General features: G+C 36.6%; 2 protein-coding genes across 2 annotated transcripts; one reads left to right on the forward strand and one right to left on the reverse strand.

Moving 5' to 3' along the window:
- Window positions 1-3,253: 3,253 nt before the first annotated feature.
- On the reverse strand, window positions 3,254-5,365 carry LOC108978926 (ester hydrolase C11orf54 homolog). The gene is made up of 4 exons (XM_018949445.1): window positions 4,994-5,365; window positions 4,398-4,496; window positions 3,720-4,333; window positions 3,254-3,640 (listed from the first exon to the last, which is right to left on the reverse strand). The coding sequence occupies exons 1-4, from the start codon at window positions 5,073-5,075 to the stop codon at window positions 3,467-3,469; spliced, it is 969 nt and encodes a 322-aa protein (XP_018804990.1). The 5' UTR covers window positions 5,076-5,365; the 3' UTR covers window positions 3,254-3,466.
- Window positions 5,366-7,387: 2,022 nt separating this feature from the next.
- Window positions 7,388-10,692, forward strand: LOC108978920 (protein lunapark-A). The gene is made up of 7 exons (XM_018949436.1): window positions 7,388-8,019; window positions 8,175-8,404; window positions 8,541-8,673; window positions 8,891-8,951; window positions 9,015-9,419; window positions 9,622-9,801; window positions 9,871-10,692. The coding sequence occupies exons 1-7, from the start codon at window positions 7,993-7,995 to the stop codon at window positions 10,332-10,334; spliced, it is 1,500 nt and encodes a 499-aa protein (XP_018804981.1). The 5' UTR covers window positions 7,388-7,992; the 3' UTR covers window positions 10,335-10,692.
- Window positions 10,693-13,165: the final 2,473 nt, after the last annotated feature.

Genomic DNA, 13,165 nt, shown 5'->3' on the forward strand with positions numbered 1-13,165 from the left:
CGTGGCTACACTTCGAATCTCCAATTTGCGCAAATAGTCGGACAGGAAGAACGACTAGCGCGCTGTTGTGAACTCGATTATAACCGGTATAAGCGGTATAATATGCCATTAAAAAAGAAGAAGCAAAGGATTCTTCTAAATTCGAATTATTTCCAAAGTTATAACCGTCGAAAATCAATCTATCCTTTCAGACGTCTCAACAGTTTTGTGGGAGCGGCAAAGCGCTACGTCGATTGTTAATGGCCTTATTTATCATTATTCGGATTAGCTCCGATCGATCTCTTAACTCGATTGGACTGGTTTAGCGGATRACTGCAACAATAGACAACTAGACGTAAAACTTTAAACGCGTCTTTCTCAAAACTACTTTTTTCGATGCAGTTGCCACAATATGTTTAGTTTCAATTTCCATTAACAATGACATGAATATTTTTTAAATACCTCTTTATCACATGAAGCAACAAAAACGAAAACTTGAAATTTAACATAAATTTTTTTGTAATAAGTCCTCCGTTCCACTTCCTGATCCCATAGCTTCTAAATTATTTTTCTAAAATTTTTATTATATTCCTTTACTTTTCTTTTTTCAGTGATTTACAAGTTACTTTTATTATTTCACCTTTTGCCGTTCTATTTTTCAGAAATTTTTAACTAGTATTGATKATGTGACAATAATGCTACATTCTTCACTGAAAATATACTTTTGTAATTTTTTCGCTCATTTGGTCATCTGAAAAAGACTTTATGAGAGAGATTTGCGGGATCGGGAGGACATTATTACCTAGTAATCGAATCGTTATTAAAACTCATAAGGGTCCCCAAAACCACACAATAACTAACTAACACAACAGCGCGACAAATTTTCATTGCTTTAACATTATAATAGTGTTTACAAGCGCAAAATATCTATATAATATTAAATATGTATAAACACCACATAAAATGTTGATTAAAACTTTTGATGTACATTTCAGCAAAATATTGTGGATAACAATACACATTTCATGCACGCACGCATACATATGCTAACATACATACATATACATATAATATTATCTATGCCTCTACCGAAATAAATATGCAATTACGATTTGGCAGACAAAGTKGCCCAGCAGCGGCGACATTCCCTAAGGTGTGGTGGGGACGCTACTTACAACATTTTTCCATACAATTATTACGCTTTTCACGATGTGTCTTTTAAATATTATGGCCGCTGCATTATGAACGTAAATAAGCGCAGTCACGCAAAGTCGCCATTTATTTTAATCTCCGCTCACCTCTTTTACGCCCCCTCGAGTAAAACTCCATTAAATTTGTGTAACATTAGTATATGGTATACATAAATGTATGTATGTAGTTTATAACTGTGCAGAAGATCATTTCTCCGTTTCCGTTGTGCTGCTCTCAAATCTCACGCGCAGTCGCTGCTGATTGGCGGTTGCTATGACTTCGCAGTTAGAGGGAGCTGAGAGCATTGAAATGGGGAAAGCGCCAACAAACAAAATGTCTGCTATGAYAAAGCGRTGCGRAAGTGTGTAGTGGTGTTGGTGCTCGTAGTGCGCAGCAGCGGTGAGCGAGAGCGTGCACAGCGCCAAGCCACACCTTAGCAAATACATATGGATGTTTTTTTTTTGTTTTGGTGAGAGCATAAAAAGTGTACACAATACATAGTAGTCACAATCGCGGTGTAGTGGGTGCTTATATACATATGTATGTACATACATAATTGCACTGTTTTATATTCTTTGATTGGGGTGGAATGTGGGAAACGGAAGCAGAGCGACATTTATGTATGCGAATACACATACATATACTTGCATATGTTTGTTGATAGCGAGCAGCGAGTGTTTATATGAAATGATTTCATTGTATGAACGGCACTAACAACGGTAATCATTTCATTCAGCTGCGATTTAACTGTTTTCCGCAGCTGTGCTTATTGCTGGTGCAAACATGTAGCTGCATGAAATTGAATGTATGGAAAAATGTAAAAATAAGGAAAATATTGTGAAACAAAAATTATAAAAAAAGGAKGTATTTATGTAYRTATGTACATAGACAAGAAAAATTTCGAAGTTCACTTCAGCAGAAGCGGGCGCCGTCACAAAATACAAGTAAGTTAAGTGCTTGGGTATTTATTTTATTAGAAAAAAATCAAATATGAGCGACAATATGATTTAACAACATGAGATTTTGGTAAAAGCTTTCTAATTAAGGTATTAGGYAAGTCTAGAGCACTGAAAGAGAAATAACTTTGATAATTTATACTGGGAGCATGGAAAAGGAATCGGATTTCACTCTTCCAGACTTTGGTAAGAGMTTATATTCACTTGTTGGTCAAGAAATACACGTTTGCTGTGAATTTTCCGCACCGAATTTCGTGTTTTCAAAATTCTTTATGCTTAAGGCTATAATAATACGTTTCTGGCTTATAGCATAAGCCAGAAAAAGCAGCCTGGTTACAAAACGKTGCTGTTATTGATGATGAAAAGTTGGTCACTTACGACGACGTCAAGCTAAAACGGTTGAGGTCGAATAGAGTAAGCCGCCGCAAACGTTRAACTAGCCAGGTATGATGGTTATGAGGGTGTACCGACTATTTGGTCATGTYGAAGGAAGCAATCGCCCAGAAGCGGTCAGTCCAATACCAACACAAAAGGAGCTTTGATCCATAAGTACAACCCCAGGAYACAAACATAGTTAGTGCTTGGTCAGAAGTTTCGGGAACTTAGTTGAAAGGTTCTTACATTTCGGACCATAAATCAAGTGTTCAATATCTGCTCCTGTAAGGAATTACTACCTGTTCCTGGCCGCTACCCGTCAAACTTTGACAACAACAACAAGGTCCATGACGGATGACTTTGCTTGTAAAAAATGTGTCCTAAAAGCTTGTGAAACCCGACTGTCGCAGTGCTCTAAACAGAATTCCAAGTAGTTAAAATTACTCCTGCTATCAACATCTCGCACATCTCTCTCCTTAAGACCAAACATTTTGAGAAAGAACTGAGATCAACTTTAGGTAAAAGTCTCATCTCGAACTGGTGAATACCAGAAATACTGTTTTACTGTTATTTGTTGTTGCTGTTGTTGTAGTGGTAAAAAAAAATTCCGAAAGTAATTTGAAAGAATGCTGAGAGTCTTCGACCAGATAAAAAAAAAACGGAATCCGTACTAGTTAGATAAACCCGAATGYCCGTTTTTATTACTTTTATAAATAGGACTGAGTATATTTGATAGAAAAAACAAACAAAAATCTTTTAACTACTATTTATTTTAAATTACAACAAAAACAAAATTATATTTTATATAGTATAAAATGCATAACAAATGGATTGCTGAAAACAGATAGAAAAATTAACAGTTTAATTTTCCTCTCATTTAAGATTCTCTAAAATTTCAAATCTAAAGTAGAAATCGAGATTTCTTATTCTACATACATATGTAAGTATCTACAGCCACTCAGCCCCTAATCACGTCCTATTTTATGAGATTCCAAAGGACGATCCACACGCACCACACGTTCAGCCACATTCAGATAAGCCTCGTATTCAGCCTCATCCGGAGTGGTGTCATGATGGTAATGACCGCCCCAATTGGACTTGGAGAAGGAGTGGAAGTGCTGGAGACGCAAATCTAAACCCTGCATAAAAATAAGGCAAATTAATATTTCCATTATGAATAACAGTACAATCTAAATCGTGCCAGAATAAGCAACWTACATGTTCGTTTGTAAGCAGTGTGCCCACAGCATTCAGCTGCGCTGGCATATTGTAGAACTTCAACCAATTGTTCAACTCCTCTTCGGAATGTAGTGGCGTCTTGCTGAAGTCACGCATAACGTGCTGATGCGCTGCACCCTTCTTCAACACGAAAATACCACCCATACCCACACACTTATCCTTGTAGTGGCTCTCCAAACCCTTGCGTACGCATTCGACGAAATTCTGCTCACCCGTACGTTTACTGCACTTGACCTTCACCACCGGACCGGGGGCGCCACGACTAATGTATAAATTYAATAGCAAAGCACAACGTGGGTCTGAGTCGGGAATRCGTTCCAACACACACACCTCTTCGGCACCATGCACTTTRGCTGTGTAGCTACCGTTTTTGAGGTTACCCTGCTCATCGATGGCCATATTGAAGATGCCTTCGCAATTAGTATTACGCAAAGGGAAAGGTCCAGCACCGGCACCGATGGCCAATAGTTTACCCTTGCCAGGAAGGGCCTTCTGCACGATTTCCTTTACATTGTACACTTTGGAGCGCTGCACCAGTGGCAACAAGAATGGTGGACCGCCCACTTCGAGCAGCACGGGGGAGCCACCTAAGCCTATATTAAAGTATTAAATGGCTRTAGCATATACTATATAATATTAAAATTATACAAAACATACCTGAGCTCAGCAAACCATAAAATGGATCTGTCAGGTCGGGACAGTCACCAACTTCAACGGAGACATTTTCAAAGTTTTTAGTTAAAGCACTTTGTATAACTGAAAAATATTATTGYGTAACATTATTTTATACATATACATAACTTGTTTTATGCATTTTTTGGATTTTCAAATAAAAATAATAACACTTTTCATACAAAAAATTAAAAAAAAAATGTTTATAACTAAAAATTACAAAAACAATTAATTAAAAAAATGTATCAATATGATTTTCTGCAATTTTTTTTGGATTTTTAAGATAACTTATTAATTTTTTGATTTTATGAAAATAAAAAAAAATTCTTTCACTCTTCCAGCTACATATTTTTATGACTTTTGGTTCACCCTGTCGCAAACTATCTTATCATCGCATCTTCGCTTTAGCGAATACACAAACCAAAACACATTTCCAGCAGAGAACGTTTATTAGAAAGGTAAAATTCCAATTGAATACCATCTAATGACATTCTCACTTGAATGTCAAACAAATACCAAAACAAGTATTGGCTAAAAAAAAAAAATTAACTAAAGTGCTTGCACTAGCGTTTTAGACTTACTTTCTTTTAATTCCTGCAAAGGTGGCACATAAAGCGGCTTTTCCTCGTATAGAAGTTCCCCAGTGACCAATGATTCTGCCATTGTAAATAATAAATATTTTAAAACTCGGAACTGATAAGTGTTAAGCAAATTCAACAGCGTTTGCTTCCAATGTATGTTGACCGATAGAACTTTAAAAAACGACTAATTATAATAGCGGAGCCTTATTCATTAGTTAGCATCGCTCAGCTCGAATAGAACGGATAGTTGTTTAAGCACTTTAAATAATTTACAGGGTGTTTGACTTGCCGCTTTGCTGGCTGATAAGATAAAAACCTCTTAAAGCACAAGTTGACATTAACTCATTAAATTACGACAAACCCACCAGATCAGGCAGTCTTCGACTGATAGAGCTTCTCCGTRGCGTGCACAAAATTAATGTATACATATATATACATATGTGCATACATGTAAGCATCTACATATATTAGTTTATCAATGATTATAATGTTATACATGGCGACATCCCAGTAGATCTGGCAGCAGTCACATCTTGCTAATTGAAATAATATTTCCGGCAGGTATATCCCTTTACATTGGCGTTGCTTGTTTAATAAAGCTTCAAACAAATAGAGGATGTCGAAAAATATTTTCCAGGTCCCTTAGGATCTATGACGCTGATTTAAAAAAAAAATTAAATTCTTCCCAAGCAAGCTGCGAAGGAATCTTCTRAAATAAGTAATATGGAATACAAAACCAAAAATGTCTTCAACTGCTTCATATTCATGCCGAATGGAGTACACTTTTTGCCGGCGTATAGCAATATGATACTTAAAATGCATCTGTGAGGTTCACCAAGCTGATTAGAAAAATTTGTTTGACTTTTCGCTGCTTGGGATGTACACATTGCTGACGCAAAGGAACGTTTAATTGCCATTSTTATCATTAAGTCAAATATGCAACACTAACAAAAACCATTCATYAATTTAACACCTAACTTCGTGTTATCTGTTGCCGAAATGAGATGTTTGTTTATAACAATATTAGTAAGAATAAGAGCCACCAAAGAGGCAAATAAGTTTTGATAATTTATAATTAAGCATAATGTTTTTTATACTCTGTACGGGGTATACGAAATTTATCGCAAAGTTTAGATAGCCAGAAGAAATTGTCTGATACCTTTTTAAGTATATGTATATATAAATATGATCATGCCGAACTGAGTCGAATTAGCCATATACTTGTGGCGAATCTGAAATTTTGCACACGTTCAGAAGCTGATGGCCGATATCGAACTTCTATAGCATAGTTGTCAAACAAACTGTCTGATTTACTTCCTTATCAAGTACATAACTTTAATAAAGAACCAGCACAATGTTTTCCACTGTATGCAAACCGTTGGACGGCTAAGTTTTCAGACTGTGACTGTGAGGCAGCTGAAGYTAAAATTTCTTCTTTGTTTCAATTTTTAAAATAAAATAATTGTGCAAATGTCAACAACTGTTATATGCAATTAACAAATAAAAACATACTTTGGCATAAATAAATATATATATATATATGCCGAACCACACATTTTCATCGAATACATTTGTCAAGTATTCCAGCTAATGACAAAATAAAATTCAAATTATGCGCCGGATGCAGCCACTTGAAGAAATAATTTATATCACTACATAGATTAGTTGGCATAAATTCAAAAGTAGTAATAGGAACATTYAGTTTTCAGAAACGTACGCTGATGTTTTCTATTGGGAACAATAGCTAAAATATGYTTAAAAATAGTTAAATATTTCCAGATATCGTAATTTGTATAATAAAAAGGATTTTCCCAATAATCACACATGGTTTTAAGAAAGCACTTGGATACTCGATAAAAAAAAAACAGCATCAAAACCAAATATTTATTGCATACTTCGGAATTTTTACTTTACTTTCATTTTATTATTTTAACATTTAAAAATGGAAATTTACAATAAACAAGAAACATTTTTAAAACGGTAAATTTCCTATATATAAGCACATATGTGCAAATATTGGAAATATATGGCTACAAATTACGAACGCTGTTTGGTTGAACGTACCTCTTCGCGTTGCCATGTTATGGAAGAAATTATGACAATTAAAAATTAGATAATATCTATAATATAAAAAGTTTAGCAATTATAATTAAAAAGCATAATTATTATTAATTCTACAATTGAAAATATAAAAATAATACATTAGTAATTTTAATAAATTTGTAAACGATTTAATATTACTTAGCGTACTAACAGTGTGGGCAACAGCGAGCATTTGTCTTGAATTTTGTTTATTATCTTTTTTTATGAGAAGTTCAAAATAACTGTACTGATACATACATAGAAACGAAATAATTCGTTAACAATTTTTAGTTATTTGCAAAAAAAAACAAAACAATTATCTCTACATAACTTTTTAAAAATTATGTCCAATAACGTGGCATCCTTGAAACGCTTACGTTTGCTCCAAAACATTATCCGGGGGGCCACGAAACGGCAAAAATTATGCATTGGCATTTTTTGCTTTCGCATTTTTTGACTTAATCATTGTTGTTGGTTTTATTTTTCTGTCATTCTGTTGCTGTATAAAAATTGAATTTTGCCCGGCAGCAGAAAAACGCACGTAATCTCGTTCGGGAGCCACGGAAGCTGTCAAAGGCGGCACCGTTGTCGTCATCAACAATTGAATAACTCTGTGTTATAGTCATTCTGCAAGCGGCATACAAAACAACAAAACAAAAACCACTTAGCTAAATTGGACATACGCTTACTATTGGAATGCGAGTCAAGTATCAACGCCTAAAAACCAAACGAAACTAAGCAGCAACAATGTCTGTAAATTAAGCTATTCTCAATTTTAAGAAACGAAACGTAGTCATTGAGTTTTATAAGCAGTCAATGCACTGCCGAACTCCAATTGGAACAAAGCGAAGTTGAAGTGTAAAGGAAAGTGAGCTGTTATAAATAAATATTGAAGCAATAGAGCACAGCGCAATAAGATGGGTGCTATATTGGCCAAGTTCAGGGTAAGGCAGCATATTTATATGCTGGTGACCTTCGTTGGCCCCACAATTAATATACAAATTTATTCATACACCAAAAACACAATATTATCTGCATACATGCGTGTTATAAAGTCTACAGTTTTATGTTTTTTTGTGTGTACTGCATCTATTTATAGAAAGAAAAGTCCACTGCAGAGGTACTCGAGGGACTGGAGGAGAAAATCACACAAATAGAAAAATATACATTGAATACACAGGAGCAAAAACGACGCATTGTAGGCAATTTTCTTGCTACATCAATTGGCATTTATGTGATCGCATTTATTGTTTTTTACTTTGTATACTTTCCGCCGACATGGCGAGAGCGAATCGTTTACTCAGTGCCATTACTTTTGTTCCCATTTGTGTAAGTAGATACAAGTGCCTGGGCGCCAATGTAATCCAGTCTAGCGGGTGTTGTTGTTAAGCTTCACTGCATATCATATCATGTGTTTGTTTTCGTTTTATATAAAATCATGGATATTTTTTTTTTGTTGTTTTAGTATCATACTCCTGCGACGTTTATTTACGTGGTACTTCGAGCGAAAGTTGAATAAAAACTCCAATAAGCTGACAGCGTTGCATACTGAAAAAAAGAAAATATTAGAGCAGGTCATGGATAAGGAAACCTACAAGGTGAGTGCACGACGATGATGATGAGTAGACGTAAATACCTATGTACATATAACATATTATATATGTCATGAAATCGTGTTTAAAGAAAATAATGTTATAACTAAATAATTTTAAATGCAGAACTTACGATTTTAAGTGAAGTGCATATATTTTTATTTGCCAAAAATATTTTTTTTTGTTTTTGTATAATATAACGTCTCAAATTATCTCAAAATAGGTTGCAGTAAAACTGCTGGCCAAGTATGGRGACAAAACTAATAGCCAGAAGCCATTTTTGGGTAAGGTATTTTGTACTTGGCATTTTTATAAATCGTTATTAAATGCCATATTGTTTATTGTAGCTTTGACTCCACGTCCGCCGGCAGTGAGTAACTTGAGCGCTGCATCGCAACGCCTCGTCATTGGACAATCGCCAAATGCGCCTGCTACCACAGGTAGTTTACAAGATCTWCGATTGCGTTCAACCTTGAGTACCACATCGCTTTCGACTACACCACGTCAGCTCTCCAGCCTACGCGGTTCACCAGTTGCATCGTTAGCCGGTACACAGACACTATTGCCACGTGTACCCCTACCAATTACACCACAAAGACGACCGGTTGGACAGGAATTGCGCAAACGAACACCTTTCCCGATTGTCAATCAGCAAGGCAAAGGTGTTTTGGAACGTATTGTTGATGTACTTATTGGCGATGGTCCAAAGGACCGTTTCGCTATGATTTGCAAAGAGTGTTTTGCGCATAACGGTGAGTATATCGTTGTGGTGTGGCAAAAATGAAAGTAGTGACGAATCGCAATGTGCTTTCGTATTTACTTTTAAATAGTAATAAAAATTAAGGTGCTGTTACAGTTATGTTGCGCATTCATTTTGTTTGCCATATCGTATTTCGCGCTGTCGTCCACTTGTTGTTGCAGTGTGTATATTAAGTTTCGCTTTAAATTCATTAGGAATGGCACTCAAAGAAGACTTTGATTACGCCACATTTCGTTGCGCTTTTTGCAATGCGCTGAATCCAGCACGTAAAGCACGCCCCATTGCACCGCGCCTGCCGGAGCAGCATTTCTCACCGCTGAAGCGTGACTCAAGCTCATCGTCAACACCGACGGACGTTGACTCGGAAAATGACGGTAAGTAAAATAAAAAAAAAAAAAAATACTAGCACAATGCATGTGTTATGAATTTTTATTTATACGCAGAGCCCCTCGGCGCTACACCAACACCATTAATAGCAACAACACCACGCATACAATTAACTGAAGCCATCAATACACCTGTAAAAGCAGCAGAAGCCAACGCTTTTGAAGATGCAACTGTTGGTGGTGTGCGCCGTAAAGCGGAAATTGGCGCAGGCGATGGCCCCGATGTAACAGCAGGTGAAGCTGTCATTGATGCGACTGGTGTGGAGAACATGGAAATCGAGCATGATAACGAGCAACAAAACGAAGCACTGACAGCTGAAGTTGTCGCCAATTTGCAGGCGTTACAGGCGGCTGAAGTCAACGAGATGAGTAGACTGCAAGAGCGTTTCGCCCAAATGTATGCTACAACTGACACAGAACAACAGGGGCAACAGTCAGTTGGCGCAGCTGAAGCCGACAAAAATGCGCAAGAAGCGCGTGRGCCAGCGGAGGAGCTCGATGAATTTAAGAAATTAAAATAACATTAGACACAGTTACACGTTAGTGTCTGGGTTTGGCAATGGAGGTATGGAGCAGGTGGTAGAATGTCGATTAAGGCTCGCCTTTATTTTGCGCCGTTCGCTTGAGCGGCGTAAACGTTTACTCATTACGCTTGGAGTCTTGTTAAATATTTATAAACAAAAAAATATCAAAAACAACACTACATTTTAGCTTWATTAATCGATTTTAATTTGATGTAATTTTAAATTTTTTTCATTTGTATTTTTAAATATTTTATATATCTCGCAATCCGCTTAACTTATTAATGCACACACTTTTTCTTTCTAACTGTTACTCATTAAATTTAATAATTAAATTGAGCGGATATTGAGTTCATTTTCTTTTGTTTCAACTAGTGAAATGCGAAAAGCAATGAAATTGAATTTAATATCATATATATATTGCATGTTTGTACATACATACATATATATAATATGAATATTTTTAAATATTTTAGTGAATGAATATTTAAATGATATGCATTAATTGTATGGATTTTTATATGGAACATCGAGCGAAACAAATCATATTGAATAATTATTAAAATGTCATATTTTAACAATAAACATCGTTACTATTTAATTATATGCGAATGGCGGGCAATTAACAACGCGGTTGAAAGTGAAAGTGCTCAACAGATGTGAATAACTATCGTAACTAACGGCAAACCCTCGCAAGCAACCGCTAGACACTTGCTGTTCTATTTCTACATGCGTACATATGTACATGTGTCTGTCCGACAGCTGTTGTTTAGTTGAGTTGATTTGTTTGAGCTGATTTGTATTTCTACTATTATATAAATTAACAGCTTGGGTTGAGGTGCGGGCTAGCTATTGTCGACCAATAAGCGCATGCGACTATTGATAACGCGAGAACTTGAAATAAGCGACTAGGCGGGTGCGCCTCATTAAGTTTCGAATTAGTTGGTGATATAAGTACCGAATAATTAAGCAATCGATCTTATGATGGCCGGTCTAGCGCTTACTAGTTAGATCCGAGCAGTTTTGACAAGGATCCAGCCGCATACACTTTTTTGCTTAACAAACAGCTATCTCACTTTCTTTCTCGCATTCCACATACGATCGTGATTAATGCCGAAATCCAGAACCGCAAAAAATCCTCAAGATGCTAGCCCGCCGTATTCAGAAAAGACATTCCGTTAGGGTGGTAAAGTTTAGATAACTTGTCATCGAGGTCATCCAACGGTAGGCCAGAAAAAATGCTGTTTCGACGGCGKCAGACCATAGGGAGAGGGGTGTCAAATATGTAGGGTTAGGTGGGCATGCAAATAAGTGSTTAGAGTCATGTGGRGACTCGTTGCGTGCTTGGCATATATGTATATGGCATGTCGGGGTCGATTATGGATAAGTAGGAGTTTAAGCTGCTACAGTTTCCAGAASGAAGCTGTGCAAGCGATCGGTCAGTCATTAACCACGCATCATCGGTATGACCGTCTGGATGTGGTACAAGGCAGACGAAAGAGCTTGAGACCTGTTAGAATACTGCACTACGTTCGATAATAGAAGGCTTTTTTAATATTATTCCTTTTAACGCCTGCGTAGGAGGCCACCGGTTAGAGTAACCTTTTATTAACTTCTGGATGTAGTAATAATCATCTCTTTGTACATATATCCAACTAATACCACTCATCTATCAACTCTATTAAATTATTTCGGYGACAACTAACTTGAACGTTGCCACCCAAATAGAATCCAGCTGACCGTTATCACAACATCAGTAACAAGCAATGATACCGATATTCCAAGCTGTTGTTCTAATTAGACGAGAAGAAAGCTGAWCAGAACTSACATAYTAATTTACTCATTTTATCAGACGTCTATAACGTTGTTAACCCTGCCATAGCGTTTGATGACCGATACTAACTTGTAGAATAGTATCGCAAAGAAATACGATAATCCGAGATGTCAGTGCCAGCGAGATGAGATACTCACAGTTTCCGCATTTAGATGAGAGGGCTGAGGCCAGTGGACGATGCTAGGTTATTGTTTGGGGAATGTAATTGAACCATTTCTTGATATAAAGTCAGCTCCAAAGGCTCACAGGCGACTGGTTAACGTCAATAGCTTCTAAAGATGAAAAAGGGAAAAGGTTGAGCTTTCTTCATTGAGGGAAAAATAAAGAAGTCCAGTGTTATTAAGATCTAGGAACCAATTAATTATAAACAATGCGTTGAGGCTTATTTTTCAGAGAAGTAAGTGAGATCCATGGAGCTGTACAATTGGAATGAAACCGATATGAATAAAACAATTAGAGGTCATGAACGTACACGAAACCTCTGTTATCTCTAATACTAAAAATACTTGTATCTTGTTCTGTTGGGAATTTTTGCAATACATTTTTATAAGGTTTGTCCATTGAAGCCCTGCTACTACCAGTATTCTGCTATACCATTTATGGTGTTCTTTCTCTGTAAGCTTATTGACCTATGAACTATAAAACTGCCCAGTGCTTTCCAATTTGCAGTGGATGCCCAAAAAAGTCWTCGACAAAAACATCAAAAAAATYCACAAAATMATTTTAAATGAACSTAMAGTGAAGTTGAGATAGCGGACACTCYAAAGATATCAACTGAATGTRTACATCATATCATTCAGGATTATTTGGGCATGAGAAATCTCTGTGCAATTTGGGTGCCGCGCGAGCTCACTTTTTCAAACGTAATACAGCCGAGTTTTCGCGTCCATATGTGACAATGGATGATAAATGTCTCCATCATTTCACTCCGAAGTCCAATCATGAGGTCTGCATACGAGTAACCCGCTCCAAAGCGTGGGAAAACGTAACAACCGAC

This window comes from Bactrocera latifrons, unplaced genomic scaffold, assembly GCF_001853355.1.
Source record: "Bactrocera latifrons isolate USDA-ARS-PBARC rearing strain unplaced genomic scaffold, ASM185335v1 scaffold_13, whole genome shotgun sequence".
In the NCBI taxonomy this organism is placed as follows: domain Eukaryota; kingdom Metazoa; phylum Arthropoda; class Insecta; order Diptera; family Tephritidae; genus Bactrocera; species Bactrocera latifrons.